Source organism: Macrotis lagotis, chromosome 1 (assembly GCF_037893015.1).
Source record: "Macrotis lagotis isolate mMagLag1 chromosome 1, bilby.v1.9.chrom.fasta, whole genome shotgun sequence".
In the NCBI taxonomy this organism is placed as follows: domain Eukaryota; kingdom Metazoa; phylum Chordata; class Mammalia; order Peramelemorphia; family Peramelidae; genus Macrotis; species Macrotis lagotis.
Genome location: NC_133658.1, coordinates 519,146,038 through 519,169,994, shown reverse-complemented (window position 1 = coordinate 519,169,994; position 23,957 = coordinate 519,146,038). Strand labels below are relative to the sequence as shown.

General features: G+C 36.2%; 1 protein-coding gene across 1 annotated transcript in view; it reads left to right on the top strand.

Moving 5' to 3' along the window:
• TSPAN7 (tetraspanin 7) overlaps positions 1-20,975 on the top strand; it is a 119,138-nt gene extending 98,163 nt beyond the window's left edge. Inside the window, exons 5-8 of the mRNA XM_074214182.1 lie at positions 958-1,113; positions 10,459-10,542; positions 18,809-18,884; positions 19,890-20,975. Of these exons, the coding sequence (XP_074070283.1) occupies positions 958-1,113; positions 10,459-10,542; positions 18,809-18,877 (309 nt within the window). The 3' untranslated portion in view covers positions 18,878-18,884; positions 19,890-20,975. The remainder of the gene's footprint in view (positions 1-957; positions 1,114-10,458; positions 10,543-18,808; positions 18,885-19,889) is intronic.
• The last annotated feature ends 2,982 nt before the right edge of the window (positions 20,976-23,957 follow it).

Below are 23,957 nucleotides of genomic sequence, written 5' to 3'. Positions count from 1 at the left end.
TTTGTTTGGACATGATCAATCCCAAAATTTGTTTACTTTATAATATACACTACTAGAATTTTATTTTTCTTTCTTTTTTTTCCCTAGGGTGGTATGGGAGGGAAGAAAGTAGATTTTCATTATTTGAAAAAAGAAAATTTTAATTTTAAAGCTTTATTGAAGAATGATAGGAGGTAAAAAGAGTCTCTATGGGGGAACAGTATGAAGAATCAATTAGAAGGAATTTAAAGGATCACCTTTCCACAGTCAGGATTCAGGTATTTGCAACATATAGTTATAGTGGCCCTGGTCAGGTTGGTTACTTGGATTCCTCCAGTCCCATTCAGCAGCACTTGAGTAGAAGTGGAGAATTTAGATGGTGGGAGTAATGTAAGGTTGGATTTGATAAGGTATAAGCAGTAATGATGCTAGGAGGCAAGGAAATTTAAGAATAGAGAAAAGCATGGACTTGAATTGCTAATTGTAGCATCAAGATTGGAAAGTGAAATCAGAGCAGGGATAATGACTTAAGAAAATACTGAGAGATGAAGGAACTGAAGCTTTAGGAAAGAAATGGAGTTATAGGAGATTAGCAGTCCCAAGAATGTTTTAGGTTTTTTTTTTTTGTTGTTGTTGTTAAGTGAAACATCTTTGAGTAATAGTGAGATCTAGGGTCTGACCACTCTTATGCATGGTTGAGGTGGAATGATAATAGTAGGTTGTTGGCTTTGAGGAGATTGAGGAGCTGCGGGAGTAAAAATGTCTGAGGGAACATCAGCATAAATGCTGAAGGTCCCCTATTATAAGCTTCAAGCTGGAGAGGAGAAGATGTGAAAGAGGTATTAACTCATTATGAAAAAAAATAGGAAATGACTGCTTTGTGATTCTTGGCCTCACTCTCTTTTCCTGTCTATGAAGAGTAGGCAAGGGGATTATGATGTGAATAATTTCTCAGATCTTATTTTTGTTTCTTTATAGTTAAGCTGCTGTGGTGTTCAGAATTATACTAACTGGAGTACTAGCCCATACTTTGTGGAACATGGGATCCCTCCCAGCTGCTGCATGAATGTCAGCGATTGCAACCCCCAGGATCTGCGTAACATGACTGTGGCTGCCACTAAAGTCAATCAAAAGGTTTGTTTCCTTGAGGACTGTGAAGAATTTCCCGTCAATAACTATTATTTTGTTGATTGATGTAGTGGAATCACAGCAGGATGAAGTGAGGAAAGGGACTTGGGAAGTAGTTGTTAGGATATTTTTCCGTGATTTTTGGAAAGATGTTGGAAATACAAACCAATAAAAAAGCAATTGGGGTTCTAATGTTTCTGGTACTTCAATCTATATCTATTTTCACAACATTAATATCAGGGAAATCTAGTCCTCTATTTCAGTCAGCTTTCCCTTCTTACCACAACCTAACAAAAAAATGTCAGATTTAGTATGTCTGTATAGTTAACCCTATTGGTTATGCCAGATGGTGGACATCACTTTTCTTTCTGAATAACTTGCTTGATGGTGAGTATTGTGATTCTTCTAAAAATGTTAGCCTTTGCCTTAGTGGATCATGCTGATATAAGGACAAACCAATAACTCCTTCTTCAACTTACCACCCACTCCCTGAACTCTGTGAAATTAGAGGGGAAAGATTGTCACAAGAGAATCTAATAACAGAAAGCAAAAAGTAGTAATTAGGAAATTTAAAATGTAAAAAATGAGAATGTGAGAGGGATTCTGTATTGCAAGTTGCCAAAAGATGTGAATGAGCTAAAGGGACAGCTTGCCAATGTTCTTCAAGAACTCTTTTACATAAATCCAATTTTAATTTGTGTAAATCTCTTTTGCTAAAACTACAGAAAAAAATTAAACTATTTTTCAAGTTGTCTTTGTTATCTAAATATAAACTTTTTATTCATACTAGCATACATTTTTCTGGTTTTAATTTACGTGTGTGTGTGTGTGTGTGTGTGTGTGTTTTTAAGTCAAAAGGCAAGAAGGGGAATGATAATGGCTCATGTTTATGTCCTGCTTTGTAGTTTACAAAACACTTTGTTCATGAGAGTCTGGTGAAGTATGTATTGTGACTATTGTCTCAATTTTGCATGTGGGAGAAGCAGTGTTTTAATTTTCTCAAGGTCACATAATTCAGTAAGCGTTTATCAAGACTAATACATTTAAAGAACTGTATTGGGTATTGGGAAAAGAAAGATGTTAGAGAGTTACAATTTACCTGCAGATTAGTAATACAAGTATGTATTCAGTTATGGAAGCATATTAAACTCCACAAAATTCCTGGGAGTTAGAGGTAGGCAGACAGCTTGAGGATCAGAAAAGGCTTCCTTTTGGAGATGGATTCTGACCTGCTCTTTGAAGGCAGTGATGAGGAAATGAAATGTTGTGTACAGTACACACCGCCTAGGCAAGGGTCAGAGGCAGCTAGGAGGTGGTAATATATTAAGATTAGGGAAGGCTTTCTTGCCAAACGAGAGTACATTTTAGAGTCAATTAGGAGCTACTGAAAATTCTTGAACAGAGGAGTGACTTGATTGCCTGGTAGTTATTTGGAGAGGAGATCAAGAAACTAGTTAAGATAAAGAAAAAGAAAGCCATTAAGGAGACTATAAAAATTTTGCAGATTAGAGTTGGTGAGGCCCTGAATAAGAAGAGTGGACACAGAAAAGGGACAGGAGAGAATAAAGAACTCAAACTGAGCTTGTGACTAGAAGGCTTATAAACCCTATGGCAAAAATAAGAAACTTAGTAAGAGTGGTCAGTTTAAAGAGAAAGATAATGTTTTCAGTTTTGAATGTGTTGAGTTGGAAATGCCTATTTGATCCTATTCTTATTCCTTTTTCAGCGGTCAGCATCTGACTCATCCTCTGCCTTTCTTTCCCAGCTCCTGCCCACACTCTGGCTTCACAAACTCCATAACCATCCAGTTCTGCAGTCTTATAGCAATGGTCAAGCCTTGCATCTCACAGTTACCTACTTCCCTTTAAAACAAATAAGCACAACAGAGCCAATCCTAATATTTTTTCCCTATGCCTTACCTCTTTAAAACAATTCTCGACCCTCAAGACCTGTGGTCCTTCCAGTGGTCCCCAGTCCTTTCTCATGCCCATATCTAGAGTTACTACTTTGGTCCCATGCTCTGATTGACCCTGGAATCCCTGACCTCTTGCCCTGGCCATCTCCATCACTTGCCAAACCTTAGCCCTATTACTTCCACCATCTGCCTCCTCTACTCTCGCAGCCTGCTTAAGGGAGCTAGAGGAAGTCATTCAGCTTTCCTGGCAAGGCAAACTCTAAATTCCTGTTATCCAACTGGAACAGAACCACTTTTGCACATGATGATCCTTTTATTCATCTCTAATTGATTCCCTTTCTTACTCTTCACAGAAGGTATTACATACCCTCCTCTCTCCTCAGGACTCCCACACTTCTCCCTCCCACTCTGAGCTTACTTTAGTGAAAAAAATCAAGGTCATTTTCTGTGAGCTTTCTCCCCTCTTTATTACACAATCCCTTGACATCATCTTTCACTTTCTTCTTTTCTCCCCACTCTGACAATAAAGCCTTTCTTCTTGCCAGGCTCACTTCTGACACCCTCTGCGCACAGCCTTGATCCCAGCCCTTCCTGCTTTCCCTAGGGCCCTCTCCCCTCAATCACCTTCTCCCTGCTTCTTCCTTCTCTACTTCTCACATGCCTAGGTCTATACATTAAAAAAACATCTTCATCAGATCCTACCTTTCCCTTAAATTATCACATATCTCTCTAGCCTTTCTCAGAATAAGTGTATTTATACTCATTGCCTCCACTTCCTCACTTGTCACTTCTCTACCCTTGGTATTCTGACCTCTGACCTCATCCCTCAAATGAAACTGCTTTTTCAGAATTAATTATCAGAGATCTCTTGCCACATCTTCTCTCAGTCCTCATCCTTCTTGACTTATCTACTAACTTTGGCACGATTAACAGCCCTTTCCTTCCCTCCTTGCTGGGCTTTTGTCCCACTGTTCTCTTCTAGTTCTCTTTCTCCCTGTCCAACTCCTCAGTCTCAGCTTATCACCCATATCAAACCTCTAATAGTGGGGATTCTAAAACTGTATCGTGGATCCTCTTCTCTTTCCTAGTGACCTCATCCCCTCTCATGGGTTCAATTATCATTTCTGTACAGATGACTGCTGGATCTGTCTATCTCTTGAACTCCAGTTTCTGCATCACCAATTGAACATTTCAAATGGAATCTCCCAGAGATAACTCAAACTTAGTGTCTGTAAAACAGAATTTATTATCCTTCCACTCCCCACAAACCACCCCTGATCCAAACTTCCCCTAGTTCCACCAGTCTTCTAGTGTCTAGTGGAATTATGCTCTTGTCCACTCTATATGCCCATTAGTCACCAGATTTTGCTATTTTTGCCTGAACAACATCTTACATCTGTCCCCTTCTCTCTGTTCACACAGTTACTCTTAGTGTAGCCCCCATAACCTCTTATCTAGAACATTGCATTGTGAACTAATTGACATCTTTGCCTCAAGTTTCTCCCCACTCTGAGCCAATATCCACAGTGCTACTAAAATGATTTTTCTTAGGCACAGAACTATACGAATTTTCCCATTCCCCTACTCAATAAACTCCAAAAGTGGCTCCCTAGTACCTTTAGGATAAAATATAAACTCTTGTTTAGCTTTCAAAGCCTTCAGATAATGGTTACAGACCATCTTTCTGGCTTCACTTTGTGTTGCTCCCCTTTTTGCAGTTTATGATCCAGCCAAACTGACTGCCTCTCAGTTCTTACATTTAAGACTGACTTAAAATAGATAGGGGATAAAAAATAGTTACAAAAGACTTGTATTCAAATCCCATTTCTCATGTTTGCTGTCTTTGTGAAGATGTTGTACTAGCTGACTTGGTACAACTCAGGATGAACTGTCCCTTCCACCTCAAAGTCTAGGATTCTGTGACCCAAATGAGTTGTTATTGCTACCCTAGCAAGACCCATGTCTGTCAGCAAGGGACTCAAGCATGTAGCTCACCAGAAGTAGGCAGAGTCCAGGTACAGTTCCATTGGAGGTACCCTAGAACAGGAAATCAGGTGCCCATATCATCCCTACTCCACTTTGCAAATAACCACTTTCATAGAAATGTAACAGTTCTAAGACATTTGTTAATTTTACTTTCTTATCATCTATGCACCCCACCTATTGGACTGCTCTGCTGTTCTTTACTGTGCACATTTTCAAAAGGTTGGATGTAAATCAGATTTGTACAATTTTAGCCAATTTCAGTTGCCCTTTGGTAGTAAGTTCATAATTTAAAGCAATTCTAAGACAAAAAGTTTTATAAAGTGGAAACAAATAAGTTTACTGGAAGGCAATGGACTGTTAGGTCCAAGTAGCCTAGCTTTAGTATTATATTTATTATTGGCTTCATGTGTGACCTCAGAAAAGTTAACCTTTCTATTGCTTCTCTTCTCTGAATTCTTCATGTTCACTTTTTAAAATTATTTTTTTTTCAAGCGAATGGAGTTGTGACTTGCCCAAGGTCACACAACCGGGTATTAAGTGTCTGAGGTCTAATTTGAACTCAGGTCCTCCTGACTTCAGTGTCAGTGCTTTATCCACTGTGCCATCTAGCTTGCCCCTTATGTTAAGCATTTCCAATTTTACTCATAAAAAAATAGTTTTAAATACTTTGGAAAGTTTGGGAACTTTCTGTTTTTGACTTCCTTTTGGTATATGTCTAGCAATGGGATTAAATGGTATCAACCTTTTAATGAACTCTATTAATTCCATATTGGTTTCCAGAACAGTTGGAGTACTTCACAGTTTCACGAATAGTCACTCTTTGGTTGTCTCTGTCTTTCCATAATCCCTACAGCATCTATCATTCTTATCTCTGAATAAATCACTGGAACTCTCCCATTCTGTAAAATGACAGATCTAAGATAGGTGATTTATTTATTTATTTTTAAGAGAGTTTATTTATTTTGAGTTTTACAATTTTTCTCATAATCTTACTTCCGCCCCCCCCCCCCACAGAAGGCAATTTGCTAGTATTTTACATTGTTTTCATGGTATACATTGATCCAAATTGAATGTGATGAAAGAGAAATCACATCCTTAAGGAAGACACATAAAATATAAGAGATAGCAAGATCAGACAACAAGATACCAGTTTTTTTTCCTAAATTAAAGGTAATAGTTCTTGGTCTTTGTTCAAACTCCACAGTTCTTTCTCTGGATACAGATGGTATTCTCCATTGCAGAAAGCCTCATATTGTCCCTGATTGTTGCACTGATGGAATGAGCGAGTCCATCAAGGTTGATCATTGCCCCCATGTTGCTGTTAGGTGTGTTTTTCTGGTTCTGCTCATAAGACAAGTGATTTAAAAGGACTCTTTCAGCTTAATTTTTATGGCACTGTGAAAAGTCTATATGATTTTACAAATGTTAGATTTTTTAAGTTTGCTCCAATATTTACTAAATTGTTAGTAAATGATTCTTTATATTCTTTATTCCATATATATTTATTGTTTTTAGGCTTTATTCTTTTTAAAAACTATTTGAAAATTCACTTTACTTCCTCTTTCTCTTCTTTTCTTTGATCCTAACCTCACTCTTCTTCCCCATAAGAGAAAAATAGTATGAAATTATGTCCATGCTCCTAAAAGTTAAAAAATTTGCTAACTATAAATGGAATAAAACTTCACAAAATTTGGTAAATGATAATTCAATTATTCTTTCTAAAATTTGCATCAGATAACTAGGGATTATAGTCATACAAGTCATACAGTAGTTGCTAAGTTAATGTGCGTTTCTTTGAATGACAGATTGTGGACATATAAAATACAACTTGTCAGAAGATAGAACTCAGCTGGAATTTTCACACACTCCAGGGATTGTGCAAAATAAGGGGGAAAGCAGTGAAAATGTTAGCCTGACAAATTGCTAGGCACTAAATTAAGATAACCTAGAAAAACCATGCTTTCTTTTGCTTTAAAATTAGACAAGTTATTTAAAAAATTTCTCAACAGTGTGCTTTCCCTGTTTTAACCAGCTCAGACTTTAGTCTGACTAATGAATTAATGTAACTGTTAGGTTTTAGAAGATATAAGCTCTATGCAAAATTGAGTTGTTAGCCTTTTAAGAAAAATAGAAAAATACCAAATTCTATTACCCTTTCATTTTTAAAATGAAAAAGTTGATTCATAAATGTTATATTTAACTTAATTTTGTACTATATAGGCCATAGAACAATGATTGTTTAATGAAATAAATAAATAGAGTGATCTCAAATGAACTAAAGAATATGGCAGTGTTTTTAAAGATGTGATTAGTACATGTTATTAATGCTGAAAGAGTTTTGTAGTTGATTTGTATCCCTGCTCTTGAATAATCATTTTCACTTTATATTATTAAATCAATTTAAAAAATATTCCTGAAGTCTTGTTATTTGGACTTTAAATGATGAAGATTTGACAAGTGAGTTCATTGGAATTGTACCCCTAAAGTCACTCAATTATACTTTTTTTTTGACCTAGTGACACAACTACTTTTTTCACAGCAATATTTTTCGTTATAGCAAAAGACCAGACACTAAGTGAATATTGATCAGTTGGGAAATGACTAAACTTATTATGGTGTATGAATGTAAAGAATTATAATAAATGACAAAAGAGATGAATTCAAAGAAACCTAGGATGACATATGAACTGATGTGAAATGAAATGGACAGAACTAGAAGACTAATTCATCTAGTGACTATTGCATTTTAAAGAAAAACAATTTCAAAAGACTTAGGAATTCTGATCAATATAATAACCCAGCAGTGATTCCAGAGGAGTGACAATAGAGCATATTGCTCACCTCTGGTGGAGAGGTAATGAATTTGAGATTCAGATTGAGATAACCTTTTTTTTTTTTCAAATAAAATATAAGAGATAGCAAGATGTGGATTTGTTAAGTGTAATAGGACTTATTTGATGCAAGAGATGATGGAGTATTTTTTGTTTGTTTTTTAATTGAGGTACGAGGGAATTTTTGTAAGATAAAAAGAAATCAAGGTTCAGAAGAGAAAACAGAAGCAATACAGTAGTTTGCTAAATATTTGTTGCTTTTTTTTAAAAGAGACTGTTCCTACTAAAAATAGTCATAGTTTCTTTCATATGCATATTCCTCTTTCCATTCTCCTTTTTTTAAAAAGGTTTTTACAAGGCAATGGGGTTAAGTGGCTTGCCCAAGGTCACACAACCAGGTAATTATTAAGTGTCTGAGGCCAGATTTGAACTCAGGTAGTCCTGACTCCAGGGCCAGTGATATCCACTGCGCCACCTAGCTGCCCTTCCATTCTCCCTTTCGTGTTAATTAATATTTGTTAAGTATAGAATGTCAACAAAAAATAAATTTAAAATAAGACATTTTGTTTTGCGTGTTTTCCATGAGACAATGCACAAAATCTGTCTCTTTTTACTTGAACCAGATTGATATGGCAAATCTCAGAAAGGAATAATCATTGGCTAACTAGTGACACTCTTTTTCACTTTTAAACTTGCTTAAGTTTAAAATCATCCATTTAGAAAAGCACCAATAAACTTTATCAGTCACAAATAACCACTGTTAGAAACAACAGTTTTAACAATTAAATTTTGTGTCCTTCACCATTATCTCCTCCATCTCCACTCCTCACCCCAAAGCAAACAATTGCTCCCTTTTATCTATATTGTGAAATTCAAACTCCTTAGCCTGGCATTTGAGGCCTCATAATCTGGTAAACACCTTCCTGTTTTTGCTTATCTCTTATTTCCCATAAAACTAGAACCCTAGTCATTCCATCTCCCTTAGGCAAGCTTCTCTTTTACTATTCTCTGATACGAACTCTTTACCCTAGGAAAGATGACCTGGATTCAACTCCTGTCTCCTCCATTTACTACCCATATGACCCTGTGCAAGTTACTCCATCTCCATGGACCCTTGTTTCTTCATCTATAAATGAGAAAGTAGAACTAGATGGTTTTAGGGATCCCTTCTAGCTCTAAATTTGTTATCACTCTCAAATATTCCATCTTTTGCTAAGACTTAACTTTACTCATGTTCTGACCTCAACCTAGAGTACCCTTTACCTTCTACTCTGTCTCATTTTAAATGGATAAAATTTTTATAACATTGTTACTTTTATAAATTCATGACTTCTAATATACTTAGAATAGAATTTAAATTTATATTTCATTGCATGTCTATTATAGGCAGAGATTTTTCTGTGCTGGTATAAATGCAAATAATGAATCAGATATTTTTGCCACTGTTTTCATGTACCTTCTATTCCAAGAAGAAGGATATTCCACAAACACACACAGTACTATACTATACATAGCCAGTACCATGATGACTCTATTATGAAACAGAATAAACTCAAGAGTAGCAAAAATACTCTTTGTATTCAGAAAAAGGAAAGATCATTTCTAAGCTGAGAGAGTGAGGGATCAATGGAGACTTATACAAGGTGTGGCTCTTGAGTTCAACCTTAAAGTTGGAGTAGAATTTCAGGTATAGGAGATGGGAAGAAGGGACATTTCTTTGTGTAGCAAAAGGTCTCTAACACAAAATACAGAAGAGAAAAAGGAGGAAATAGGTCCCTGCATGCAAGAACTTACATTCTCGCGCATGGGTGGCATTAGTTTACTTAGATTTTAGGCTGTTAAAATTGTTTTTTATAAATTCCCCTTAAAATCAATATTTAATCCATTTAATTATGTGTATTCATTTAACTATGTAAGAATAAAGAATTCCCATACCTTGGATTGTGTAGTAACTTTACAAAGGTGCACAGTTACATTTGCTGTGTGTGTGTGTGTGTGTGTGACACACACACAGAGAGAGAGAGAGAGAGAGAGAGAGACTATGCCTAGTATAGAAAGTATATCAAGTGTAGAAATACTTCTCAAGAGAAATCATGCTATAGTAAAAATAGTGTTGCTTTGAAATCAAAAGATATGGTACATCTTTCAGCTCTGCTTCTTATAGTTATAGGCCTAGAGCTGGATGGAGGTCATGTTATCTCTTCTCATTTTACTGATGAAGAACCTGGACCCAACAAGGTCAGGTGACTTAAAGTGTACCCAGAGAACATAAACTAGCAAACATTACACTGATTAGCATGTATGCTATTATTAACACTTTGATATAGCTGTGAGTTTTTTCAATTAAATACTGCCTACAGTGAGTGTTGGACTTCACAGTATAAGTGAAAATAAAATTCTAAATTGACAAATATGGTTTTTTAAAATATTTAGTTTCCATTCAATTAGATGGTCTGTTTTAAGTATTTATTCCTTTAATTAAAAAAAACATTTACTGCTTCAAATGCTAAATGCTGACTAGGTCATATTTCATATATGAAAAGTACTCAGGAATTAAACCAAATCCAAGACCTCATAAGTCATGTGTCATAAAGTGTTATCTGTCTTTTTCCCCCTTAGGGTTGTTACGATCTTGTGACCAGTTTTATGGAGACAAATATGGGAATCATAGCTGGAGTGGCTTTTGGAATTGCATTTTCCCAGGTATGGGATATATTTGTTCCCTGGTTTATATACTTGTTGATTGATTGATAGTTTCTGTACTCTCTTTTATTCCAATCCCTCATCCAGCTTTTTGCTACCTTGCTAGATCACCTTTTATTTTAGGAAAATCCAATGGAATAGGGAAAGAACCCAATGCTTATTAGTCCTCAGGTCATCTGTTTATTAATTTTCCTTTTTCAACTTAAATGAAATTTTTCCATCAAGGGAATATTGGTTACAGTTCAACTAATGACTAGCTCTAGAAAAACAACCTGTCTCTCCATTAGGTCAAATAAAGGTTAATCCAACAAATCTAGCTTAATTGGAGCATAAACAACTCAACACATCACATAACTGATCCATACTTAGGAAAGGCTTTCTTTGTTGTTGTTTTGCTGGTTAACCTTCCTCTTTTTTTCCCCCCTTTGTTACTGTGGATTTTGTAGAAGATCTCTACCTTTAATGGGGCCGGTTTCATTTCGCATTCATTCTCAGTCTTTGTAATTGACTGTTTTCTTTTTTTCTCATTAACTTCTGAAATGTCAGGTAAATTTTTCCATGTACCCATGTTCTAAAAAGAACTATAAAGTCCAATTTTCATTTAATTCAGTCATATAAATCAGGCCTATGAAGAAATTGAAGAAAATTAATAAAACAACTTTAGAATCTTAAAATATATTTAAAAGTTTTTTATAAACGTTGAAAAATATCACCTGTTGATAAACATGATAAACATCTTAAAGAATTTCATTCAATTAATGTTTAAATTTAATCTAACTCATCCAAACCCAAATAATTAAAAATTATTTCTCCCTTAATATTTTTCTATATTAACGTATATATTATATTAATTATATCAACTATATAATTATAAGATATAATATTGTTAAATTAATTATATGATTATAATTACATTAACTATGTAAAATTGAGTTTAGGGAAGTTTATTTTTACATGTATATCCTATGAGATTAGAAAGATTGGACAGATGAGTTGCTTTTTTTTCCCCCTTTCTAAATAATGGTTTAAAAACTAAAGGCATTCATCTCAGAAAATAATGTAGAACCATTTATTGCAAGTGTGTTTGATTATTTCTCATTGTAATTTTAGAATTCTTTATTTTGCAATTAGTTGGGTTTTCTAAGCCTTTTAAATGCATTATACCAGCATGAAATCTCAGAAGAAATGATCACAAGCAAAATTGAATTAAATACCCCTAGCATTTCTGATGCAATATCATAATATCGTTTTTGGATTTCAAATCAATAGTCTTTTGATCTAGTCATTTCAGGGCCTTTTACCAGGTTGTTATTGTTGTAGTATTAATACAATAACAGTAGGTATTTCAGTTACATCTTATCTGTCAGGATGGTCCAATATTTTCAAGTAGATCTTGAACCCTATGGATGATGATGATATATAGGGCTTGAAATACAACTCTTTCTGGATGATTAAAAAATGAGCTAATGCATAGCACACTGACAATGTCAAGGTAAATTAGAAAGGATAGATTTGTATTTATTACCAAGGAGTCTTTATCCTTGGGGGGGGGGGAACTAATTTTGTTTAAATTTTCTCTGATGAATGTCCAGAGAAGCAGCAGAGTGTAATGGCTAGAGAACAAGATCCAGTGTTAGGGGGAAAGACCTATGTTCTCATCTTGCCTCTGACACACACTGACCATATGATCCTGTCTGAAAAGTGAGAATACTAATAGCATCTACTTCACAAATGAGAATAAAATTAGTCAAATACATATATATATATATATATATATATATATGATATAATGTGCATATATTATATAACATAAATAATATATACACATATGCTTATTTTATATTTTACTGCATATTATTCCTGTTCCCTTTTAATTGTTAGGAAACTCTTCTTAATATGAAACTGAAATCTTCCTACCTATCTGTATACTCCCCATTGTTCCCAATTTTGCCTTTTAGGGCTAAGCAGAAACATCCTTCTTCCTTATACCAACCTATTAGAGATGTGATGCCAATAATTATCTCATTCTTTCTCTCCCTAACAAATGTTTCCTTCTCAAAGCTAAACATCTCTGGTTCTTTAGTCAGTCTTCCCTTCCCCATCCCATTCTCCTATAAATACACCTCAACTTGTCAATGTCCTTCCAAAAATGAAATACCCAGAAGCTAGCTCTCCATATATGCCCTACTCAGGTATTCTATCCCTTATCTTGGGTACTGTGCTTCCATTAATGTAGCCCAAGGTCACATTATCTTTTGTGGCTGCCCTCTTGTTTATACTAAACTTGAGGTTGTCTCCTGACACTGAAAATCTGTTTACTCCCACCTATCTTCTTCCCTTTCATTAGAAGGAATATATTTGTTTAAAATTCAATTCAAGTGGAACCATATAGAAGATACTGATTGGGAAGGAATTTAAGCAACTGTGTGTCATCATTCTGTATATTTTCCTTTAGCATAAAGTGAAGAGAGAGTACTGCCCTAAGCTTCTAGTCAATGCCTGGGGAAAGTTCCTGCCATAGAGAGGTCACACCCCCAGGGATGAAGAAAAATTGATGCCTGCCAACTCTCTGTAAATGGTAAAAGTATTTTACATCTGAAGTGGTCCTCAGAACAACTCTATGTAGTCTCATATGCAAGTCATAGCTAGAAACCTATTAGGTGCTACAGATTTCTTTCTTTGTTTTGTATATAAGGAAACAGGTTCAGAAAAGTTAAGATCTGAGATATCAGAAAGTCCACAAAAAGCCTTAACCTTCACAGTAATCTATCATAACAAACTTGAACTGGGGGAGAAGATGATCACCATGCTTTATCAATATTACTACAGCAGTTATTACAGCTTCCTGTTAGTGGTGTCAGCATTGGGATTCATTGTCCCCTCAATTGATTTCACTTCCCCTTCAGAGAATTTTGATCTGAAGACTACAGAAATGGTAGAACAGTTGAGTGAAAAGAACTCCATGAAAGGGACTAATGAATAATAAACATGCACAAGCATGTGAAAGCACTTATGTTAAACAGATGAATTTATTGTTGATCCTAGAGACAGTCGAACTCTGAGCATGGATGTGGCATGATGAGACCTAGGTCTTTGCTGGATGATCAACCAAGGTTCTGCCTCCCTTTCTTTTCTCTCTGTGTGTTCTCTTGGGGCATATTAAAAGGTTATTAGAATATCCCAGGCAAGAGGTGATGAAAGCCTGAACAAGGCGAGTAGTTTGAAGGAATGGAAAAAAAGCAATAAATAAAAGAGATATGGGAAGTGACTTGACAAGATACTGAAATTGTTTGAATACTTTGGATAAGGTAGAGTAAAAGGCTGATGATAACTGAATTTGTCATTGAGTAACTGGAAGGATAGCAATACCCTTGAGTTTTGGCAGCATTTGTTTTGTAGGATTTCTCCTTCCTGACCAAGTTATTCCATATAGTAGCAACTTTAATTTGGAGGAAATCAAACCACAGAGCAACTTAACTGCATCTCTCTCCCCCTCTTCTTCCTCCTCCCAAGCATTGTCATGTAATTTGTGGTCAGGATGTCACAGCAATGATGATAAGTGGCTCCTGTTATTTTTATAACACTGGAAGATTTACAAAATACCCTTCTCACAACACCCCTATGAAGCAGGTAATAATAACTGACTTTTATAAATCATTTTAAGGTTTGCCAAGTATATTATTTTGTTTGAGCCTCTCAACAGTCTTGTAAGGAGAATAAGATTGGTGCTATTTATCCCTATTTTACAGATGAAGACCCTGGGATTCCATTTACCTAGGGCTATACCATTATTAAACATCATAGTTAGGATTTGAACCCAGGTCCTCTGACTTCAGGGCTAGGTTTGTCTTTCTTCTACATGAGATTTCCTCAATATGGAAACCCACATGTCCTGGGTCTAAAATGATTGAGAGAGTTCCCTACTTAGATTTTCAGGTCCCCTGTTTTCTCCCCAGTTTTGTAACTTGTCCTGGGGCTCCCTCAGGATACTGTGGCATTTGACAGCTTCAGGACCTGGGGTGCTCCCCCCTTCCTCTTACCCATGCTCAGAACTTGAACAGACAGCTGTTATTTAAAGATGAATTGGTTGATTGTATTTGATAACAAGATCCGTTGGGTGTCCCTGTGTGGATGAGAGGTTGGGGGCAGAAACAGTCCCCCACCCCAGGCTCCCTGTCAGAGTTCCTGGGCCTCCCTTGTGGCTACTTCCACCAGGTTCCTGTATAGCCAGAGGGAGCTGTTGCTTCTTTTAGCCTCCTTTTGATGTTAGTTCACCATGTCTTGTTAATATTAATCTAAACATTTTGAAATTACTTCCTGTAGTTCTTGGCTGAGCAGGGAAATTTCTCAAACAGCATTTTTTCACTCACAACTTCGCTTAAATTGTTAGAAATTTCCCCTGAAGCCCAAAAGAAGTTCTCTATTGAATTATTAACATATAATCTTCCCAACTTCAAAATAGTTTCAAAGAATTTCAACTAGCGTTTGTCACTCACCACAGTACTCAGGTGTAACTTTGCACCATTATTTCCCTACTGCTTTATGTAAAGCTCAGGAGACAGAGACTAGATTCTCCCTGAAGAATAGAAGCACTAACCAGGGGAATGAGAGGCTCTCTTGTCACCCAGGGGTTTTTGCCTCTTCTCCCTCTGGTCCCAGGCCCTCAAGCAGCTGCTGTCTGAACCTCTGACTGATTTGTGACCCATAGTTTTCATTGACCCTGTGCTGTGATCCGTAGCCCGGCTGCCACTGCCAAGGTGAACCTAGACTTTGACCTTGGTAATAATGGATCAACACCACCTTTGACAGGAGAAATCCTTTTCTTTTACCATTTTCCTAATTTTGAAAATAACATCTTAAAGATGCATAGTTCCCCAGAGAAATTACTAATGAAGAGAAAGAAGAAAATGTTGACAAAGCAGGGAGTATTAAAGTATTTCATTTTGTTTTGTTAGTCATTAGATTGGGATTACTAAACACTGTTCAACATAATATAAATAGTGACATGTATCAACCTGGGTGACTAAATTATTTTGGTTAGTGGCCCCATAAAGTCTAGATGGCCAAGGGCCTCCCATTTTACAGCAGAGGAGAATAGGTTCCCTTTCTTCTATAGTTCTCTTATTTTCAAGTAGAACTGTTGTCTTGGTAATAATGCATCAATGGGAATTTCTAAAAAAAAGATTCTTTATAGTTATTATGGTAAATTGAAGCTACATAAGAAAGATGATATACAGATAGTCATAGGGATCATTTCCCAGCTGTAAAATAGAATACATTCTGTGTATGCCAATTAATCTGGTATTTGTTTAATCTGAATAAAGATGGATGGAATTTGCTGTATTCAGGTTAATCAAGTCTGGCAGTCATGCATTGTTTGTTGACCCAGGCTAAATGAAAGGACAGATGCAGCCTGTGCCTTTGGGTATAGAACTTGATTCTGCTTTTATGAAGATAAAATATTTGGTTTTAATTTTTTATAATAAAATACCTTGGACAACATCTCTTCCCTTTAGAAAAGGAATTTGGGGTATATAATTATTTCTCAATTCAAAATTCTGATTTGATTGAAATCCAATGTCTCTAGTAGTAGGAATAATAATAATTCACGCATGTGTGATACTTTTAAGTTTACTATTAAGTTGTTTTTTAAGTGATTCTTTCCTGACAATATGATGAAGTAAGTAACTAAAATGTTATCTCCGTTTTTACAGAGTAGCAAAATGAGATTTGAAGTTGATAATTGGCTTGTTCACCATTATAGCTAATAATATGCTTGGGAGCTGGAATTTGAATCTAAGTCTCAAGACCAAATGTCTTTTTAACATATTATACTTCTAGTATAGAAAGATTAGCTAAAGATAAAATGTCCCTGTAAGGCCTTCAAAATACTGGATCTCAACTGTTGTCTAAAATCCACTGTGAAGGCAAACCCACACATATTTTTATGTGACTTAAATAAGCTGCAATTTAGTACAATTTTTGGAAAAAAAATTCTTTTTTGTAGTATATAACGTAAAAAAATATTTTTTTTAATGCTTCAGAAATGAGAAGAAGAAATGAATTTCAAGCGAATTTTCTATCTATTTTGTAGTTGCTTTTTCAATGTTAAAAGTTACTGGGTCCAGCACTTAAGAGCTGCGTGTCTCCTGCTTTACCTAAAACTCTTGCTTCACTAAAAAATGCAGAATGTGTGTTTTCGCCCCAAAGGCCATGGATTTGCTTCCCATATTTAACAATTTTTTGAAACATTTTCTTGATCTGTTATCTCTAAATTGCAGCTAAGTATGCTTGTGCTGGAATATTTTTTATGATATTTGTCTGAGAACTACAAAACATGAAATAGGAGATTCTCCTGTATCAGGAATACATAAACACACATGAAGATGGCATAGAGAAAAGGAAGCAACTATATCACAGGATATATCTGAGGAAGCAAGGTTTGGGGGCTTTTAGGTTAGACAAATACCCCCAAAATCTTTAAACCTTTTTCAGAAATTGAGTATCTATAATCTGTTGAAATTCAGTAGCAAGAGAGAATTTAGGGCATAACAAGGAAGATATTCGAAGATGTATGTCCTGCAGCAGTGATTCCAAGAGTCAGAATCATTAAGATGGAAATGGATTGTTGAGAATAAGCCTCCAACACCAATTGGTATGGGACTCCCTCTCTAGTAGTGGACATCCATGTCCCACTCTTGCATGAGAGGTGAGTGAAGTTAGGTGAGTGAAGTTGATAAGAACAGGAGAGGGAAGAAGTCTAGTCTTGTTGGTCTCTTTATGGCTTCTAGTTTCCATTGTTGAAAGAGAAGATACATGATGCTAGAGAAAAAAAGACTCTAGGAGAAAACCAACATAATAGGAAGTCAACATGAGAGGTGCTAAAGCAGTCTCTATCAAGTCAGTCTTTTCCCCAATTTTTTTAGAGTTTCTTTCTAGACTTTCCCAAGCTTCCTGGAATCTAGAACCCTCTAAACAAAATGGCAGGACCAGATCTCTCCTCTCTTGTGCTCTCATCAACTGTGTCTCACCTTTTATTCAGAAATGGGGCACTGATTTCTACTAGTAAAGAGAGAGTCCCACAACAAAAGTACAGGTTTGCATCCAATGACCTTGGAGGTACTGTCTGATTCTGTAAATTCTCTGAAATTATATTATGGCCACTCACAAATAAGTCATAATAAACTAACTAGGGTTCATATCTCCTTGAAACATGATAATATCTTCTTCCCATTCTTCTTCTCTCACCCTCTACCCTAATCTTCCTAAGGTTAAAATTGTGTTTATGTGCAGCAGCCAAACTGGTCCAGTATTATTAAACCTTTCATTAAGGTCAGAGGTTGACAAACTCCCTTTGCCAAGTACTGTCCTCACCACAAAAATGTAATTGAGAAATGCTTAACAAAATAAATAAAAATACAGCAGTGCAATACAGATAAGGTAAATTTGTGGTTTTCTAAGTCAATGTGTAGTTTTCAAGATTTCCTTTCTATTTGATACTTCTGAACAAAGCCATTTTAATTGTATGATGCTTTTAAGTCACTAAAACAACTGAGGGGTATAGGATAAGTATGAGGAACACTATACAGCATTTTTTCTCTCTGAATTACATTGGCCGGTTTTATAGTATATCGTGAATGGCAACTGAAGTCCAGAATTGTCATTATGTTTGCCAAATAAATAATGAATGTGGCTAAATTTTTTAAAAATAGTGTTTGTTTGAGAAAAGAAATAGATATTAAGGCTAAGATATAAAATTGGGCTGTCACAGTAAGGATTTTGTTTCTCCAGAGATCACAAACCAAGATTTGCCCAAGATTCTTGATGTCACCACTCCTTTATCTGGTTCATCTATGCCATAGCCTGAATTAAGGAAAATACCTGTTTCTTCTGTTGAAGCAGCATTAATCTGTGACAAGATTATTTTAATTTGTAATTCAAAAGCATGTTTTAATATATTATGAGTTAGTATTATAGCTGAGTTTTTTGTAAATCTCTATTGAGAGCTAAGCTACAAACCAAAGCCTAAATCCAAATTCCTGATGCTCTGGTTTCTCCTACATTTGGGACCAATAACCCTGAACTCAAGGTTCAATGTATTTTCTCCCATCACACCTGATTTAAGTTTTTCAGGAAATAAACATGAGAAGGGAGTCTCCAGAATAAAGTTCCGGTTGTCCCCAGTGGCCAGAATCTGCTCAGTGATGTGGAAGTAACATATTTGACTGACTTTATTCTCTTTTGCATTTTTCTTCTCTTGTAATAGTTGATTGGTATGCTGTTGGCCTGCTGTCTGTCCCGGTTTATCACTGCCAATCAATATGAGATGGTGTAATAAAAAGGCAAGTTTAATTTATACTTTCATGTACTTTTATTTATATTTTAGGTACACATACTAATATTTGCATATGGATATGCTATAGAAATGTTGCCCCAGAGGTTCTGTTAATGGGCAAACATTGTACTGCTCAGGTTTGACAGCTGGAAGATTGATTGATTGATTTTTGTCTTTTGGTTTCGAAGAAGACCATGACATCAGGGAGGTGATGCCATCAAGCACATGAATTGGATTTGAATGAGAGGGGTAGAGTGATAAATCACCCAACTTCATTTTGTCCTCCAGAGCCATCTGGTTCCAGTGACCACATATGAATCAGGACTACTGGAGATGGCCTTGAATGCGAGGCAATCAGGGTAAAGTGACTTAGCCAAGGTCACATAGCTAGTAAGTGTCAAGTGTCAGAGGCTGGATTCGAACTCCTGTCCTCCTGACTCCAAGGCAGTACTCTATCCACTGTGCTCCCTAGCTGTGTCTAGATGTTCTAAAGGCAGCATTGGTAGAAATAGTATCCTGTATGCTTTTTATAAGGTTTTCTTTTGCTTGATCCACAAGATTTAAACAAACAAGTATTTCTTAAATGGCCAACTGTGTACCAGGCCCACCCTGATAGAGAAATAGATCAAGCCTTTATTAAGCATCTTCTGTGTGCCAGACCTACCCTGTTAGATACAGATAGATCAAGCTTTTATTAAGCACCTTCTGTGTGTCAGGCTCTGGGTTAAGTATTAGGATACAAGCAGACAAATATTCCCCTCAGAGAATTTACATTCTAAGAGAAGAGAAAGAAGACCACATATAATAGGATGTGAGAAGGGATGCACAGGGTGGGTAAGAAAGGTCATGCAACAGTCAAAGAGGAGAGACCAGAAGAGAAAGCTAAGTAGTAAAGTTAAAATATCAAAGTGAGCAGCATTTACTGTGACACATCTTCCATAAACAAAGCCACAATTTTGCATTATTTGTGCCTGAACTGCTGATCAGTTAATTTTCTTCCTTGGTCTTTCAGGGATGTTGGGGAAAGAAGAAACCTGTTTCCAAATTGGGAGCTGCAAAAATCTAGGAAGAGATTCAAGGAATGTTAGAGCATATTACACACACACACACACACACACACACACACACACACACACACACAGACACACACACCCCGCGCTCTTGTGTGCATCCACATACCCTCGAGCGCCAACAGACATGGAGTCCTCGCTCCACTTGTCAAATCATACCATGCCTAGAGTTCCATTCTGTGAAATACTGTTGTGCCACAGAGAGTAGCCCAAATTGTTCTGCATCTAGTACTGTCCAGCACCCCATCTTCAAAGGCCCTCATATGATGGCTCTCTGGGTCCGGCCTTGTCCATCCTAGAGCTGCGTTGTAACTTAAAGGTAATCCATTAACAGCGTTGATCAGACTCTGCATGTAGTGGCTGGAGGGCATCCTTAGCCTTTCACCAAGGTTAATAAATGTTGCACATGTTCATCTAAACAAGTATATAAAATGTATCTCTTCTTTTGGTTTAAACTTATTTGGTTTTTATTTACTGCTTTACTAAGGACTTTTCCTCCCCTTCCTCAAACTATCCTAATCTTGGAAAGAAAAACCAGTAATTGACCATGAAGATATTCAAAGGGAAATTTTTGAAAATGTCCTACTCGAAGGAAATTTTTTTCTAATTTTTGAATTTTCTTTAAATTTTTGAATATCTTATGCCTAGTATGTATATAAACCATTTAGTGAATTTTTGCCTCTGACTTGGAAACTGTGTAGTACTGTTACAAATCTGTGTTGTTGCTCACTATAAAGGCAATAATGTCACCTCTTTTTTTCCCTAAAGATAATATAAACTAATCCTGATTGTTCTGTACTTTGACTTTTTTTCTTTGTATAATTTTATTTCTTTCTTGCATTGATGTTGCAGTCAATAAGAATATCATCAAATTGATTAAAAACGAGTGTATGGGGAGGAGCAAAAAATTCAAACACCTTTAAAAAAATAGAAATTTTAAAATAATGCCTCTGTCTAGCATGCCAAGAATGCATTGATATTGTGAGCATTTGTGATACATGTGTTAATAAATGGAGCCATTATGAGTTTCTTTGTGGTATTTTTTTAATCACTATATGTACTCCACACACACACACACACACACACACACACACACACACACACGTGTGCTTTCTCTCTGTTAATGTCTCTTTCACTCTCTGTATGAAGCCTCAATATAGGAGGTTTTGTTATCACTGAGCATTTTGAAAATTTTAGGCATTGATGAAGTGAATATTTTTGCATGAGGAAATAGAACTGCCAAACTGATTTTAAAATCACTGTCTCAAACTCCTGTGAAGTGAATGTAACAGATTTTGGCAGAATGAATTGTGGACTCTCCTGTTTTTCATCATGTGGATAAAATTCAGTCTGTGGACAAAGGGATCATATTATTCAGTTTTCCTGATGCCAGGATAATATGATTGTGTAAAAGTGTGAATTTTTTAAACTTGATTAAAGGAACATTTAAATTTTAAGGGGCAATGAGTTTCAATGATAGTAATTATGTAGAACTCATTGGCTTCCCAACTCAGTGGCTGGGTTCCTACATAAATGACTAGGGAATGTCAATGATATCCTCATAACCTGAGGGAAAATGAAGGTGTGTTGCTTTTGAGCATCCTACAATTAGTAAATAAAGGAGGTGACTTCCTTCCCTACCCCCAACACTCCCTATCCCCCTGAAGCAGTCAGGGTTAAGCAACTTGCCCAGGGTCACACAGCAAGTGTCTGGGATTGGATTTGAACTTGGGTCCTCCTGACCCAATCCACTATACCAACTAGCTGCCCCAAGGAAGTGGCTTTCTAAGTAGATCTCTATTTCTACACAAGAACTTATAGAACTTGATAGTTTACAAAGCAATTTTGTAAGCATTCTCATTGGGTCCTTATAGCCAGAGGTTGGTGTGGTATACAAGGAATATCCTCATTTACAGGGAAGTAAACTAGGGTTTAGAAAATTAGTATATCTGTCCAAGATCTCCCAACTAGTAAATTAGCATAGCTGATTCATGAAAATATAATTATTCTCAGCATAAATTAGGTATCCATCAGGGAAATTCTGAAGAAAGACTTTTATGGAAAATATATTTCATAACTTTTTAGTCAGTTTAAAAATACTATGCACAATTTGAGCAACAGAGGTAGAGTGTATGTAACACTTTTTGATTTGCAAAGTGCTTTACATTCCATTACATGTTACTGCATTTAATCCTCATAACCAATTGAGGTTAAATTAGCTTCCCTAGGTTCCCTGTGTAGCAAAGGAAACAGAGAAAATTGATTTAAGCAATTTATCCAGGTTTGTACAGCTAGGAAGTATTTATGACAAAATTTAGGAAAGCTAAGTGGGCACAGTATGTAGAACGCTGGTCCTGGAGTCAGGATGACCTGAGTTCAAATCTAGCTTCAGACACCTGAGACTTACTAGTTGTGTGACCTTGGGCAAGTCACTTGACCTTGACAACCTCATAGCCCTTGTCCTGATTCATATCTGGCCACTGGATCCAGATGGCTCTGGAGGAGAAAGTGAGGCTGGTGACTTAAGCACAGCTCCCTCACTCAAATCCAGTTCATATACATATCACAGTATCACCTCTCTGACGTCATGGTTGTCTTCAAGAGTGAAGGACAAATAACAAAATAGAATTTGAGCTCAAGTTTACCTGAATTTACATGTTAGTATATATAGCAATCTGAATATGTGTGTGTGTGTATAAACCTATATATATATGACATACTTCTAGGTTTTATTTGCATTATTAATTTTTTCCACCACTTAAATCTATATTGTTAACAAAACAATTCCTGATTTATAGTGCTTACTGATTTCCAAATGTAAATACTTGAAATGAAAATAGAACACAAAAACCAATTCTAGCAACCCTCTGGCTACAACCTTTATCTCCAAAAATCATGAGTACTTCCCACACAACTGTACTCCCCATTAACAATAATACCCACTAACAATAGTACACACAATTATCTTACTAAGATGTCTTAGGTTGAACAGTTGCACCAAACAGCCCTCTCATAGATATAGGCTGCATTATTCTCTCTCATGTTCACAAAGTATCTGTGTGAAGAATGAGCTCAAACTATAAGTACAGTGCTAGGTAAGACAAGTGTATGATAAAGTTAACCTAGCTCCTGGTTCTAAAAAACTTGAAATTTTCTTCATAGAACTTTTACAATTGTTTCGTAGGGTATGCTCCTTTTCATAGTCTGAATCTCACCAGAATCATCCCTGTCCATTTGGAATGACTCTTCTCCCCATCTGATTCAACATCTATTGATCCAGTAGCAATTCTTTTTAAAACTATGTGGGAAAGGGACTTTCTGTACTCCTTTGGAGGATCTCCCTTACAAGCAACCTCCAGTTTCCAATCTCTCCCATTTGCAAATTGATGAATGGACTATTTCTGGAGGGCGACTTGTGCAATAGATAAAATGCTGGGCCTGGAGTCAGGAAGACTGATCTTCTTGAGTTCAATTCTGGCCTCAAACACTATGACCAAGGACAAATCACTTAACCCTGTTGACCTCAGTTTCTTCATCTATAAAATGAGATGGAAAAAGAAATGACAAACTGCTCTAGTATCTTTGCCAAGAAAACCTCAGAGGAGTCACAAAGAACCAAAACATGACTGAAATGACTTAACAACAAAAGGTTATTAAATATTGGGGGGGGGGGTGTTTGAGGTTGAAGCGGAAGTGGAAGGAAGAAAGAAAATCTATTCCCCCCCCCCCCACCAAGGATCTGACTTCACAAATGTACAAAGTTTTAAATACCTTGAACTTAGGATTAGTTACTTAAAGTCCTTAGAGACTTAATTTATTTCCTTAGTTTTTTTGAGGAATTAACACCAGGGTTGAGCTTGGAAGACAGGGAGGAATTTCAACAGACATGATAGGAGATAAATCCATTTTGTGAACAGGAGCTAGTATAAACAAACCATAGTAAAGGGTAGAGAAAGAGTTCAGTTTAGCTGAATAAGGGCAGAATTATATTTTTAAAAGAAACAAAGACT